Source organism: Epinephelus lanceolatus, chromosome 22 (assembly GCF_041903045.1).
Source record: "Epinephelus lanceolatus isolate andai-2023 chromosome 22, ASM4190304v1, whole genome shotgun sequence".
Classification (NCBI taxonomy): domain Eukaryota; kingdom Metazoa; phylum Chordata; class Actinopteri; order Perciformes; family Serranidae; genus Epinephelus; species Epinephelus lanceolatus.
Window position 1 is genome coordinate 35,822,764 of NC_135755.1, and position 13,733 is coordinate 35,836,496.

At 39.9% G+C, this 13,733-nt stretch overlaps 1 protein-coding gene across 3 annotated transcripts in view; it reads right to left on the minus strand.

Annotated features, from left to right (window-relative positions):
• frem1a (Fras1 related extracellular matrix 1a) overlaps nt 1–13,733 on the minus strand; it is a 72,750-nt gene that overhangs the window by 52,321 nt on the left and 6,696 nt on the right. For all 3 annotated transcript variants that reach the window (XR_013488521.1, XM_033610040.2, XM_033610039.2), the window contains exons 2-8: nt 12,041–12,488; nt 5,578–5,672; nt 5,188–5,498; nt 2,395–2,591; nt 1,621–1,944; nt 1,426–1,534; nt 821–952 (exon numbers count right to left, since the gene is read on the minus strand). Coding sequence is in view for 2 of the 3 variants with exons in the window: in XM_033610040.2 (XP_033465931.2) it covers nt 821–952; nt 1,426–1,534; nt 1,621–1,944; nt 2,395–2,591; nt 5,188–5,498; nt 5,578–5,672; nt 12,041–12,283 (1,411 nt within the window). In the remaining variant the exon portion in view is untranslated. The remainder of the gene's footprint in view (nt 1–820; nt 953–1,425; nt 1,535–1,620; nt 1,945–2,394; nt 2,592–5,187; nt 5,499–5,577; nt 5,673–12,040; nt 12,489–13,733) is intronic.

Below are 13,733 nucleotides of genomic sequence, written 5' to 3' on the forward strand. Positions count from 1 at the left end.
TAAACCTGAGAGGAGATTTGTAATAGACCAGAGTCTTGCCAAGACCATTTTTGAACTGCTTTTTAGACTGATAAAATGTCTTGGGCATGAGGGACTTCCCCTGTGGGGACATATCCATCAGGATGGAGTTTTATAGCCGCTAATGATGGAGCAGCAGGCAAGCAGACAAAACATTATAGATGCCAAGGGGACATGAGGGGTTTCAGCAAACGGATGACTGGATGTCTGACACCACTCAAAAGGAAATATTAGATTTTTTTAGTACATGCAGTCCAGAGAGAAAATCTGAGCCGAGTGAGCGCACATTCTTTGGACTAAAGGACCATAGATGTAAGTATGTCTGAGCAGTTTTCCTGAGCATTAACTCCTCTACCCAGCCGCCAGAATAAATGTTCATATTGTGGGTTTCTGCGAACCACAGATAACATTTGTACCTTATTATGTACTGGAATTATTGAAACTTTGTGTTTAACAACGCTGTATACCTACAGTATGGTTAGAAAAACACCATGATTGGGCTTAAGGCGAGACAGGTGAAACATCATTTTAGTCAGGACCACTCTAGTCAAAGAAAACTTAATTTCTGTTTGCAGTATTATATTTGGCGGTATGTCTGAGGCCTCTCTGCCCTTCCACATGCCTGCATGGAAAGCCTATGGGGCACACCTCTGAGCTCTTCCACATGCCTGCATGGAACGCATTAAGGCAAAGACAACACACCTCTCTGTCACTCACCTCTCTGTTAAAATGGAATTAAGGTAACCAGATAGAGGTCATAAGATGTAATTTTGTCTGTGTCCTCCGGAAGTTGTGTCAGTACCTCTGACAGTGAGCCGTCCATGCTGCAGGCCATCCACAGTGATGATACGAACAGCATTCAGGTTGTCATTGTCCACAATCTGGAGCTGCTCCCACACTATTGGCCGAGACTGACCCTCTAACAGACTGAGACCTATAAGACAAATTGTTTAAAGAATAACTACTTAGTGTAATATACATGCCAAGCCTCATAGAGAGTTAAGAGCTCTAATACTGGAGTGCCCAGCTTTTTGTGTTGAGAGCATAGACTTCTGCTCTGGAGGCAGTCTACACTTCTTAACATGGATCATTTCCAGTGTCTATACGAGTGTTTCTGGTGAAACCCAGTTTTTAGATTTATGCTAATTGGATTTTTACATTCATACATACATGCCTAGCAACAATATTAGCAAAAAATGCTAATCCTAATATTTTGCTAATATTAAAAATTATTTGCAAAAATATCAGTATTGAGTTGACTTAGAGTTTAGAGTAAGTTTCGATGGTATTGCTACGAGTGATCATTGGTAAAATAAATTGAGCTGCAAGTAAGTACATGAGCAACTCATTTGTTTCCTCATATTTGAAAGATCTTTGCACACTTGCAATGTGACAATGCTAGCATACCCATGTTCCAAGACACCCTGGGTGCATTCGTGTCTGCATTCCTCACAGACATGTGGACAGTCATTGATGGGCTCTTCTCAAAGAAAAAATCATGAACCTCAAATTCCACCTGTGGGGGAGGATTACAAAGTTTTTTCAGAAATCACTGACAACATCAAACTGATTGTTTTACATACTGCAAGTGGGAAGTGGTACCTCATAATTCCTGCGTTGGGTATGTGAGGAATTTGGAGGTTGGTACCCAATGAGCATGTCATTGAGATCGAGCCATGTAAAGGAGGAGACTGGGCGAGTATGATCGGACAGATGGGTGATGAAGCCATCTGCAGGCGGTTTGGTGATGTTGAAAACCAAGAGCTGTTTTGGAGTTTCCTCATCTTCAGTGTCTAGTGTAGCGGTGGAGAGTGGAGTGAGGATGAACTGGTCCACCTCCAGGATAAACATGGACATGAAGGATGGTTTGGGTGGCTGGTTGGGCATTGCATCGACTATCCGCACTGGAATCCAGGCCTGTTCAGACTACATAAAGAAAAAAAAATCCCATGTTTTTGTTAATCTCGCAAAATTCCTTTAGCAAATTTGGGGAGAGGGATAGTATAAATCTTATAATATTGGAGTCTCTTCAGGAGTTCATTTAGTGCCAATAATTTAAAAGCAAAGGAACTAAAAAGTTTAGGGCCGTAAGAATAAGCTAAAACTGTGAGCAAAATACAGAAATAGACTACATTTAAAAACTCTACTAAACTCATTTAATTCTGACAAGGGATATCCAGTATTTTATGCTGTCGTTCAATACATTCTCAAGTTAAAACTCACTAATGTTCAACAACTAGCCAATAGCAGCCCAGTACAATGCTATATCTTAATTGGTATGATAGCTTGAAACATACACTCATGTAAACACATAGTGTTGGTGCAGGTACAAAGAAACAAAGAAATACAACATTGTTAGCATTAAAACCAAATGACCTGATACATGCTGCCACTCCTGGTGTCCTTGAGATCCAGTCGGATTGCGATGTAGTCTATGTCTGGAGATGGAGGGTCTATGTGCTGATACCTCAGTCCCATCACCAAGAAGTCATCACAGGGAATTTTGGTGAACTTCACCAGCTTCAGACCCCTCAGGCAGTCTTCGGATTTACACATTGCTCTGGCTTTATTATCTGTATTATCAAACAACCATAGAGAGATTTTATATCACTTTTTGTATTCTTGTTTAACCTATTGAGTGTAACATCTATAACCCAGATTCCAGAAAAGTGGAATGCTGTGGGATTCCAAGGATACTGTGTAAAACAATTTGCAAATATTTTATGATCTATATAAATTTGAATACAGTACAAAGAGAAGATATTTATTGTTACAACTGCTAAACTTTATTTTCTAGAAAATATACACTAATTTTGATATTGATGCCTGCAACACATTCCAAAAAAGTTGGACCAGGGCCAGCAAAAGACTGTGAAAAATGTGGAATTCTCAAAAAACATGAGTTTGGAAAGTTTTACAACTAAACAGCTTAATTGGCAACAGATTAAAATATCTCTACTGGGTATAAAGGGCCATTCTCCTAAGGCTCAGTTGCTCACAAGCAAGGATGGTTACTTTGTATTAAAAGGCATGGGCAAAAAGTCCAACAATTTAAAAACAACACTTTTCAATGCACAAATGGGAATTTAGGGATTTCACCATCTACAATGCATAATATTATCAAAAGATTAAGAGAATCTGGAGACATCTCTGCACGTAAGGGGCAAAGCTGAAACCAATACTGAATGGCCTTGAAATTTGACCTCTCAAGCAGCACTGCATTAAAAACCAACCTGATTGTATAAAGGATATTACTACATTGGGTCGGGAACACTTAAAATAAAACTTTATCAGTGAACACAGTTCATCACTGGGTCTACAAGTGCAAGTTAAGACTCATGTAAACTGAAAGCCATCTATCAACAATATCCAGCCAACTTCTGTGGTCCCAAGCTCGTCTGAGATGGACTGACACAAAGGGGAAAAGTGTGCTGTGGTCTGACCAGTCCATCATGGATGCTTGTAACCTCAGGGGCTAAAGAGGAAAAGGACCATCCAGATTGTTAGCAGCACAAAGTTCAAAGCCAGTGTGGGGATGTGTTAATGGCCAAGGCATTATGGGTGACTTTCACATCTGTGAAGGCACCATGAATGCTGAAAGGTACATATAGGTTTTGGAGCAACATATGCTGCCATCCAGACAACATCTTTTTCAGGGACGTCCCTGATTATTCTAGTGAGACAAAGAAACATATTGTGCATGTGTTCCAGCAGCGTGGTTTCTTAGAAGAAGAGCGCAGGTACTAGACTGGCCTGCCTGCAGTCCAGACCTGTCTAACATTGAACTTGTGTGGTGCAATATGAAGCATGTAATACAACAACAGAGACCCCAGACTGTTGAAAAACTTAAGTCGTACATCAAGCTTTTTTGGAACTTGCTGCTGGCATCAAATTCAGACCAAGTGTATATTTACAAAACAATTAAGCTTATCAGTTTGAACATTAAACATCTTGTCTCTGATACCAAAAGTATTTTGTGGAATCATGGCTAAAAACACCCTCTGGCAGGCAGTCAGCAACACACACACACACTGCACCAATTTCATATGTCTCATATCTCCACAAACTAGAATTACCGCCTTGTGTTTGAATGCCTCCGGTTACCAGTAAATTTGCATTAACAGTTAACATCCATGTCTGTCCAGACTCATATGTAGCCATGACAGCTGGCAATGCTTGAAATAGGTTATGGATGTTGATGCAAGGAGGCAACATATTCTTAAACATGGATGTTTCACATACATCTTCAACTCGGCAGCACGGAAGATCTATACAATGAGCACAGTTTCAAGATGGGCTCCCAAGATTAGTGTCACCAATTCAGTGACTGACCAAATGTCTCCCCTTCTGCTTCTGAGATATGACATTGAATAATGGCCAGAAAATGTTTTTTTTTACAGAACATTATGATGTTGCAGTGAAATTGACCTTTGACCGTACTGATATAAAATGTCATCACTTCATCCTTTCATCATCATCATGATCATTATTAGTGCATGAATTTTTGGAGTTTTGTAAGGTCACGGGTTCTTGACCTTTGATCTTCGACCACCAAAATCTAATCAGTTCATCCTTTAGTCAAAGTGGATATTTGTGCCAAATTTTAAGAAGTTCCCTTCAGGTGCTCTTGAGATATCACGTTCCCGAGAGTGAGACAAACATCACAGTAACCTTGACCTTTGACCTCTGACCGCAGAAGTCTGATCAGTTCCTTCTTGATGTTTGTGCCGAATTAAAGGTGTTTTTAAGATATTGCATTCATGAGAATGGGACAGATGGATACATGGACAGACATACAGACGAACAGAAGTACATACACATACGTTCATACAACCCAAAAGCAAAATGCCGTCTGCCATGGGAGGCACAACTAAATTGTATGCCATCAGAATAATTTAAAAGATGTCATAGTCCCACAAAAAAATCATAGGGGCTTTAATTTTTAATTGTTTGATCTTCTGAAAAATTCTTAGGCTATTGTTACCACAAATTACGACTTAAAGGACAAAATTCTCTTTTAACACTCCTATACATTATGCAGCTATTTGTGATGTAAGTCTTATTTTAGGGTCAGATTTGTTTGTTGGATTTTTTTCCCTTATTTTCTTGAGAATAAGCTCATGACGGGGGATTTGCCATCGTCAGCTGTCAGTCAGTCTCACAGGTTACCTAGCTGCTGGCGTAGGTGGATAAAGCTTTCTGGCTCATCCCCTCTTGTCATAGCTTTCTCTGGCTCTCCAGTGACCAGCTGGCCGTGGGCTGGCAGGTGGGTGTCATGGCTACTCAGATGGATGCTACACTCCAGGCTTGACTTCCGCTCATAGTGGAAGGACACCACGTTGCCATCCACAGCACCAGAGAGGCCGTAGAATTCAGGAACCTCCAGGGCTTTGGGCCCCAGCTTTATGATGCTGCATTCAGGTTCCATAATGTCGACATGGAAAGAAAACACCTCCATGTATGTCTCTGTCTCTGTGAACCTGGTCAGAAAAAACATAATATGATCATACTGCCACACCAGCAAGAACAGGAAATGAAGACAATAAGCATGTGTTGTACCTGTACAGTCGAAGCTTGACAGTGTCCTCCTTTAACAATGGACAGCCGTTATGGATGTACTTTACCGTATCAGCCAGATAGTGGCAGTCAAATACCTGAACAAATAAAGGGAAAAAACTGAATTATCCAATATAATGAGTGAGTCAGGACTAAAGTATGCATAACTACACTGTAAAATGTTTGACTGTACATTTACAGTAAATTACTGACTAGTAGTTGCATTACTTCCACAGGAAATCCCTGTTCATTGTTACAGCAAATTGTTGTTGTAATCTCACAGTGCTTATGCTTGTATATCACTGTGATTTAGCAGTATGCTCCTGTAAAATTGTTATGTTTAACCGTAAACTCACAATTAGAGCCAATTACATTACTAATATAACAGTATGTTCCCGTAAATTATTTAATTTAACTGTAACTTCACAGTTTATTTACATTTCATTACTGTGATTTTACAGTATGCTCCCATGGAATTACTGAATTTCACTGTATATTTACCTGCATGAATTTCACAATACAATTCTGAATTTGGTTGAATATCCCAGTAAAAGCCTGTGAAGTTATAATAATGTAATTTATTGTGGAAATATTACAGGTAGCTACATATTGTAACTTCCTGGAAATAATTTGCAGTGTACCTGGACATTGCTTAGCTAATTTAAATGTTCAAACTGAACAAGACTATCTAACGTTTGCTGAAAATTATGATAACTGCCAAGAAGGTAGTATAGTAGCACAAGTATTACTGAGTCAGCAGTCGGAATCACTAATATAACTTACACAGCAATTTATAGGCCCTTGTAAATTTGCTAACATTAACCACCATAAGCTACTGGTCATACCAGGCCAAGTTAGACTATAGCAACACAACATCTGAGTTTCAGTGAAGGTTGTAAGTTTGCATTGTATTGCTTTCTAATTTAACTTTTCATCTGTAAGAGGAAGAATCTTATTACAAAGTATATTGTCTAATTTTAACACTTTAGCAAAATGTCGGCATGCAACCATATTCTGTGGACAATAAACGAGGTGCAGACTTCCATCTGTGTCACTGGTGAAGAGTGTTTCTGATTCCAGTTTTCATTATATTAAAACTGGAAGACAAAATCAGATTTTTGGTTAATCTAGAAAATATCATCTAACATCTTGGCATTACGAAACCATATGGTAAAAGATTTAAGACGAGATTTGAGATTTAACAACAGATTTAAACTATTCTACAGTACACTCACAGGTTGTCTGCCAATGAATTAATAAATACCAAATCAGGAACTAATGTAATAATTCATTTTGCAGATCTGTAAATTCCAAATAATAATAATACTAATAATTCCAATGAGTTTGTACAGCTTTGTAATTTGGTACTAATTGTGGTGAAAACAGAGACATTAATATACATCCAAATTTCAAATTGCAATCCATTGCTAGTATGACCTAGACAGTCATTGTCAGAAAACAGCAGGTCAGCTGAACATGAAATGTGTCATTTCCCCAGGCAAAAATACAATTCAATATATTTGGAGAACACTGTTTCCAAATGAATAATTAATTAATATTTTCTTGGGCTGCAGTTGAACTTTACTTAGGACTACTTAGGACATATCTATTTTCCTTATAATTAAAACTAAATTTCATTAGGCTGTTGTCTTGCATTGTTTATACATAAGCCTATGAACAGAAAGGCACATCAATTCGTATATAACCCACATAATTATGAGCCAGAAATTTGTGTATAACTCAGGCTGTGGTCATGTCAATGTGCTAATGGAAATAAAGAAGCAAGTCAACTGAAAGTCCGTGCAGGATGGGGAGGTGCATGGGTCAAAAAACACAGGACTGTTCCCCAGGAGATTCTCCCCCAAGAGACTGATATTTGGAACCATGTGAAACCAAGTGAACTTTGAGTTATTTTAAGGTAGGCCAGCATCGTCACCATGTTTCTTTTCTAAAACCTAACCAAAATAACATTACTTGCCTAACCATAATCTATGTAACTTTATGAGTATGCAACATCATTTGTGGGCCGCCAATTCGATAAATATCATATGAACCACTGTATGAGGATATGTTGTTTACAGTACATACATATTACATTCCAAGAATCTTACAAGAAAGATCTTAGGAAACCACTGATGTGGAAATACAAAGCTTTACTGGAACAAACAATCAGTTAATTAACATCTAACAAGTATTTTCAACCTTGTTCTAAATCAAAGACTGTTTGGCAGATGATGATAATCGATTCGAGAACAGACTACTAATCATCTACTGACCAGTCCAACATATTAGATTTGTAAATCTGAACACTGACCATTTACTAAATGAATTGTTTTTGATTAACTCTGATTTGGATGTTACATATGACCAATAATGACATTTGTAATTCCTTGTTACATATCTTACAAATTATAAGCTGGGGTTGCAATTTTTTTGTGTTTTGTGAAAAAACATGTACATACCAGAAAATTAAACTAAAAGTAAGAAAGAAGGAAAAAGAAAAGAAAAGAATTGAACTGAATTGGGGTAAATGGCTTGATTTTTGCCAGCTTATAAGCTAATATACAGTATAACTAAACTCATAACTCACAGGGCCTGCTAATGGCAATGTGAATGTTTCAAGTTTAGTCCTAAACTGTAGTTTTTATGACTTTTAAAAGAATACTTCACCTGCTAAATTGCCATTTGTATATTAGGTATACTATTACTCAGTGCATGTTACCTTGAATTCGCAATGAGTGCATGTTTGCCTCCATGTTGAACAGAGATTTCAAAAAAGGTGAACATTCTTCATAAATTGAAGTCACTGGGATCCAGGGTTTAACAATAAGCAACCATTTGCAAACACTCAAGCAACTCGTGCAGTATAATCCATGTCTCATTTATCCAGTTGTATGCTCAGTACTTCCCAAACACATGTATCAAGCTGAATGGCGATACACAACATATACCTTAGTGTTTTTTGCGAAATGAGCTCCATGTTCAGTTCCAAGTTAAAGCCACATTTGAGATGTCACAAGCACTCTTATAAAAGCAGACTGTGTTCAAAGGAATTGACAGGGATTTTTTTCCCGTTTGAAAATATACAGCTGCACAACATGTAAATTAAGAATGATATGAATTAAATAGCAGGGCTGTACATTAATGTTTTGCACACAGTACTGGAGCTAAGGGGGTATAAAGGTCTGCAGCACAGGACACAAAACTATAACATGAGTATTAAATTATCAAGTAGGTCTAAATCCATTGCAGTTTTGGAAAAAAAGTATTTTTCCATGAAAAATGAATCTAGTGCTGGAAAATGATTTAAATATTTTTATTCATTTAAGCTATTAATCTTATTTACGTCATCAACAGAGAAGCCGAGGGAGGGAAAGAGTGAAAGACACTCCGTTTACGTTATACACGCCTTGTTTTGAATTGTCTGTTTTTTCACTGCATTTCTTAAACACATCTGTCGCCTGCATCCAGGCGCTGTGTCAGTATCATACAATGGACTATAACTACCAAGAACAACAGCAATGATCCACCTCACAAATGATCTAACAAACAAGTGCTCACCTGACCCAATCAAGCAGCTGTCTCCTACAAATTCAGCGCAGCGTGTGCTTCTGAACTAATTTCATTCATGTCACAGACTGATTTAGCGTAGCTCGTGCAACATATAGACTGAGGTCTCACTGTAGACTAATTAACAGACAGATTAAACAGAGCAGCAGCTCTCTGTGTCTCTCTTAGGGCCCTATTTACATGGTCTAAAGCGGACGGCGGAGGGCGCATGTCGCAAGTGTCATTGCTATTTAGATGCAGGCGCAGTTGTCATTTTCACGCCCTGCGCCCTCGTCGTCTAACTAGCAAATGAACTTGCGCTTCTCTGGGTGTGTTGGTCTAAAAATTAGGAGTGGTCAGGGGCAGTCATGGCGCGTTGCTAGTTAGATGACGTAAAAAGCAAATGCGCCAGTGACCAACAAAAACCAGGTCTAAAGTCAACAACGCAGTATTTCGCTGTTAAACAAGTTAGTAATATGCGTCTCTAGGCGTGCATGCGCGTTCACTCTGCTCAGACACACACGGAGCAACCACACATATGCAAAAGATAACAAATAAAAATATGATTTCATTGTGAAAGGTTATTATTGTGCACATTAAAATATTTATCAGAAACACGTCTTAATGGTCAGTCAGTAATAATGATCATGATAATCCGGGAGGTCCAAGCTCGCAGTGTCCAAATAAACGGAACTGCGAGCAGACCTCCACGGGCTGATGATGCATAGCCTGTAAAATGAACTTGTCTTTCCCAAATGAACTGTGATCATTTTGGCATGTAAATCACAAAATCAAAGATGTGAAAACGTTTGATAAACTTTATTTTGACATAAACACAACAATAACCAGCTTCTGTGAACTAAAAACGTAAACTTATAGCCCTACAAGTACAAATATATATTTAAAAAAAAAAAGCTTTTAGAACGTAAAACTGAAGATCATCTTGTCAGGAGGAGGAGGAGGAGAATGACCCCAGCTCCGCAGCCCGCGCGCAGCCAGACCAGACGGCCCGGGTGCAGCCACGGGACCAGCCCTTCCTGCACCTTCAGGCGGGGGGTTCAGGATGCTGGAGAGGGAGCTGGGCTCTCTAACCTCCCGGGTTAAAATAAAATTGAATAACTTACAATTTGTTGACAGTGTTTCTCCCGTGCGCGCGCGCTCTCTCTTTCTCTCTCTTTCTCTCTCTCGCAGTCTCACTCTGTTTCTTTTCTTTTGACTTTTCTAAGATGACAGATGCTGAATATATACTCCCTATCTGATGCTGTGGATTTCTGTGGCTGGCTGACGGCCAATTTCCACCAGATGCGTGTTGGTTGCGTCTGCGCTCCGGCACGGCAGCGGAGCCGCTAGGATTCCATTCTAGTCAGTGTGTGTGTTTCCACCGGCTGCGGCTGTGCTGCGTTCCAGCTCCGTCTCAGCTCCGGCGCTCCGGAGCCCTCCGCAACAGATACGCAGGACTTCTATTTTTGGCGGACGCCGGAGCACAACGCAGCAATTCAGCACAGAGCAGATCGTGCGAGGCAGGAAGTCGTGCACAGAAACACAATAAAAAAATCCAGTTAATTTTCAAAATAAAATACAGCGTTCACGGCGGATCACATTTCCCTGCACCACACCTTAAAAACTACATAATGGGCAGAGGCAGGCCTGAAGTCAACAGGTCAGAGGTTTTGAGACGTCATTTCACCCCGTGAACACCATGGACGAGGTCTTCCGGCGGAGCTGCACCGCACAGCAAACGCAGCCAGCGGGTATTGACGGTAAGTCCAGCCCTGTCAGACTCTCCGCCATGGCGCCCCACGCCTGGCGCTTTGCGTTTTAGACCATCTAAATAGGGCCCAAGAGAACTTGTGAGCAAGTGAGTGGGACAGACCTATGCGGAGAGTGAGAGAGGAGAGATGCACACTGACATAGCTTATCTGGTCAAGTTGCGTTGACCCTGTATCGTATGAGTCACTCAGGCGCACATGAGACTGTTTGTACTTACATTTTTTAAATTGTAATCTTTTAGCGAAAATGCATGTATTGAAGAGTACTGAGCATACCACTGGATAACTGAGACTTGGATTATGATGCAAAGGTGGGGTAAGAGATTGTAAATGGATGCTTCGATATAGTTTTGCTGTTGTTAAATGTGGATCCCAATTACTTCAGTCAATGTAAAATGTTCACCTTGGAGAAAACAAGAAAAACAAAGTTTTCATAACAAATCCAAGGTAACATGCAGTGAGTAACTGCTGTACAAATGGTCATTATGCAGGTGAAGTGCTCCTTTGAGTATGAAAAATGACTCATTCTGGACATTTAACTGATGACTGTATCTGTCAGCATAGAGTCATTAGAGAGAAGACGGCCTGTCAGTGTGGAAAACAGAGGAAGAAGTATAGAAAGGTCCCTCCACCCTGTATTCCCTAAAATACCACTCTTTTTGTGACTGAAGGCTGCTTGAGACATGGAAATACATCCCCAAGCCAGGTGTGTATATGATGAAGAGCAGACAATGAAGGTCCTTGATAAATTTTTCACACAGCGTTGACCTAACCTTAACCCTAGTGTACAGACAACCTTAACCTAACTTAAAGCACAACAGAGAATCAGAGCCCAGAGTTAACATTTAAAAAATGCTGAATATGTTCATTTGCTTGTGTCAGATCAATTAATGTTTGAAAGATCTGGTGTGCTTTTATAATGCCAATGCACTGGTGCCAGTTAGGAATAAGATAGAAATGAAAAGCCTCACAGCCCAGCTCTGAGCTTGTGCTGTCATTACCACAACACTAATAATATGTCACATGTTTTTGTTTTTTTACGTTATCTGTCAAACAGTGCAATGGAAGCATAATGCATGCCTTTACCTTGGTTTCCCTATTGCCTGGAACACACTGTGGTTTTTTATTGTAAAGGCTTTTTCCATTACCTGAGGCATGAGTTTTCCTACTCGTTGAGTTATGGGCTCATTTAACACCACCTCCAGCTTGCACGCATCCTTCTGATGGGGAATATGGAACTGCAGGTCACTCTCCTGGAGGTAGGCTGATTGACCCCGTTTCACCTTTAAGCCCTTGTTGACTTTAACAAGGGAACCATGTGATGAGCAGGTCACTCCCAGCAGGAGCACTGGAAGCAAGGTCCAGGCCAGTCTTTGACCCTGTAAACCCATCACTGTTAGTCTCAAGCTGATGTCCTGTAGGGTCTTCAAGGACTGGCCTCTGGCCTCTAAAGCTTTCAGAAACACACTCCAGTAGGTGACTTAAGTAAACCAGGGTGATTTTCTCTTCAGAAGAAGCTTCATCTTTCTGTGGTTGAATAATGTTGCTGTGATGTTTGTCTGTGGGCTTTTACTGGGTCAGATGATTGGTCCGGAGCTGTACAGAAATTATAAAGGTTTCAGTCTGCGGCATTTTTATATTAAGAAAAAGTTAGTGCACAACACAACATTCACAAACCAAATGAACAAAACCAAAAACACCTAAAAGTTTGAGGGTGCTAAATGAGAAAGTGTAAAATATATTGTATTTTATAAAAGCAATTAAACCTGCATTTGCTGATGTTACTGACCATGCTAACTTGATAGCAAAACATTCAGTTTAACTAGCAGGGCTTTGAAAAGAACCAAATGTAGTTCTGTTGTGGTAGTTGAACATATGATGACTACATGAATAGAGGTGGATTGTGAGACAGTAAAGCCCCGTTTACACCAATCACTTTTGGCATAGTACCTTTGGCCCCAAATAACATGATACCTAGACCCAAGGTCAATTTAGCATTTCCACTGCAAACAGTACTCTTAAATGTGGGCTACCAAGTAACCAGTAGAAATGCAGCATGAAATGATGCACTAGTGCTAAACCCAAACAAACAGACTGATAGCAGCTTGCCATGGAAGCGAAACATGCTAAATGAGATGTATGGGATTCCAACAAAGAGGAAAACTTTGTGAAGTTGTGGCAGCAAAAGCCTTGCCTGTATGATGTGTCCTTCAGCTCTTACCATTATCATGTAAAGAAGAACAAAGCATGGAAGGAAATAGCGAGTTGCAGCTGCCAGGTGAGCCCCCTAGCAACTAGCAAGCACACACACAGACACATCGCAGTATATAGTGCCAACAAAACATTAGATTATTTAATAATGTGACCCTCTACGTTGTGCTTCACAGTTGGGGAAGTAATAACCAGTGCAGCATCCCTGCGCACTCAGTATGGGAAGCTGTTGCATCATACATCGTAGCCTGCGATCCAGTAGGCACTGTCATTGTCCAGTCTGCATACATCAGACTTGATGTACCCAAGTTTATTAGATCCATGTTGCACAGTGTGGCTTCCACTAAACTTACAGATTACTAAAAAATTCTTAGTCTGTGGGAGGCTTAAATTGGCACTAAGTCATCCAAACTTAAGAACTCTGGTTTAATGCATGTGGAAAAACAATAATTAGAGTGGTGTTGATAAAAGTTTTGATCTTAAATGCTTTGTTCTATAAATGGAGCAACCTCCATCATCAGTTCTCCAGTTCTGGTTTATAACAAAAACCAGAATGTAAAGTTGTTGTTAATAAACAGAAATAATCAACCAGCCTGAGGCAGTTCCACATCGCTATATGTAGACTCTGTG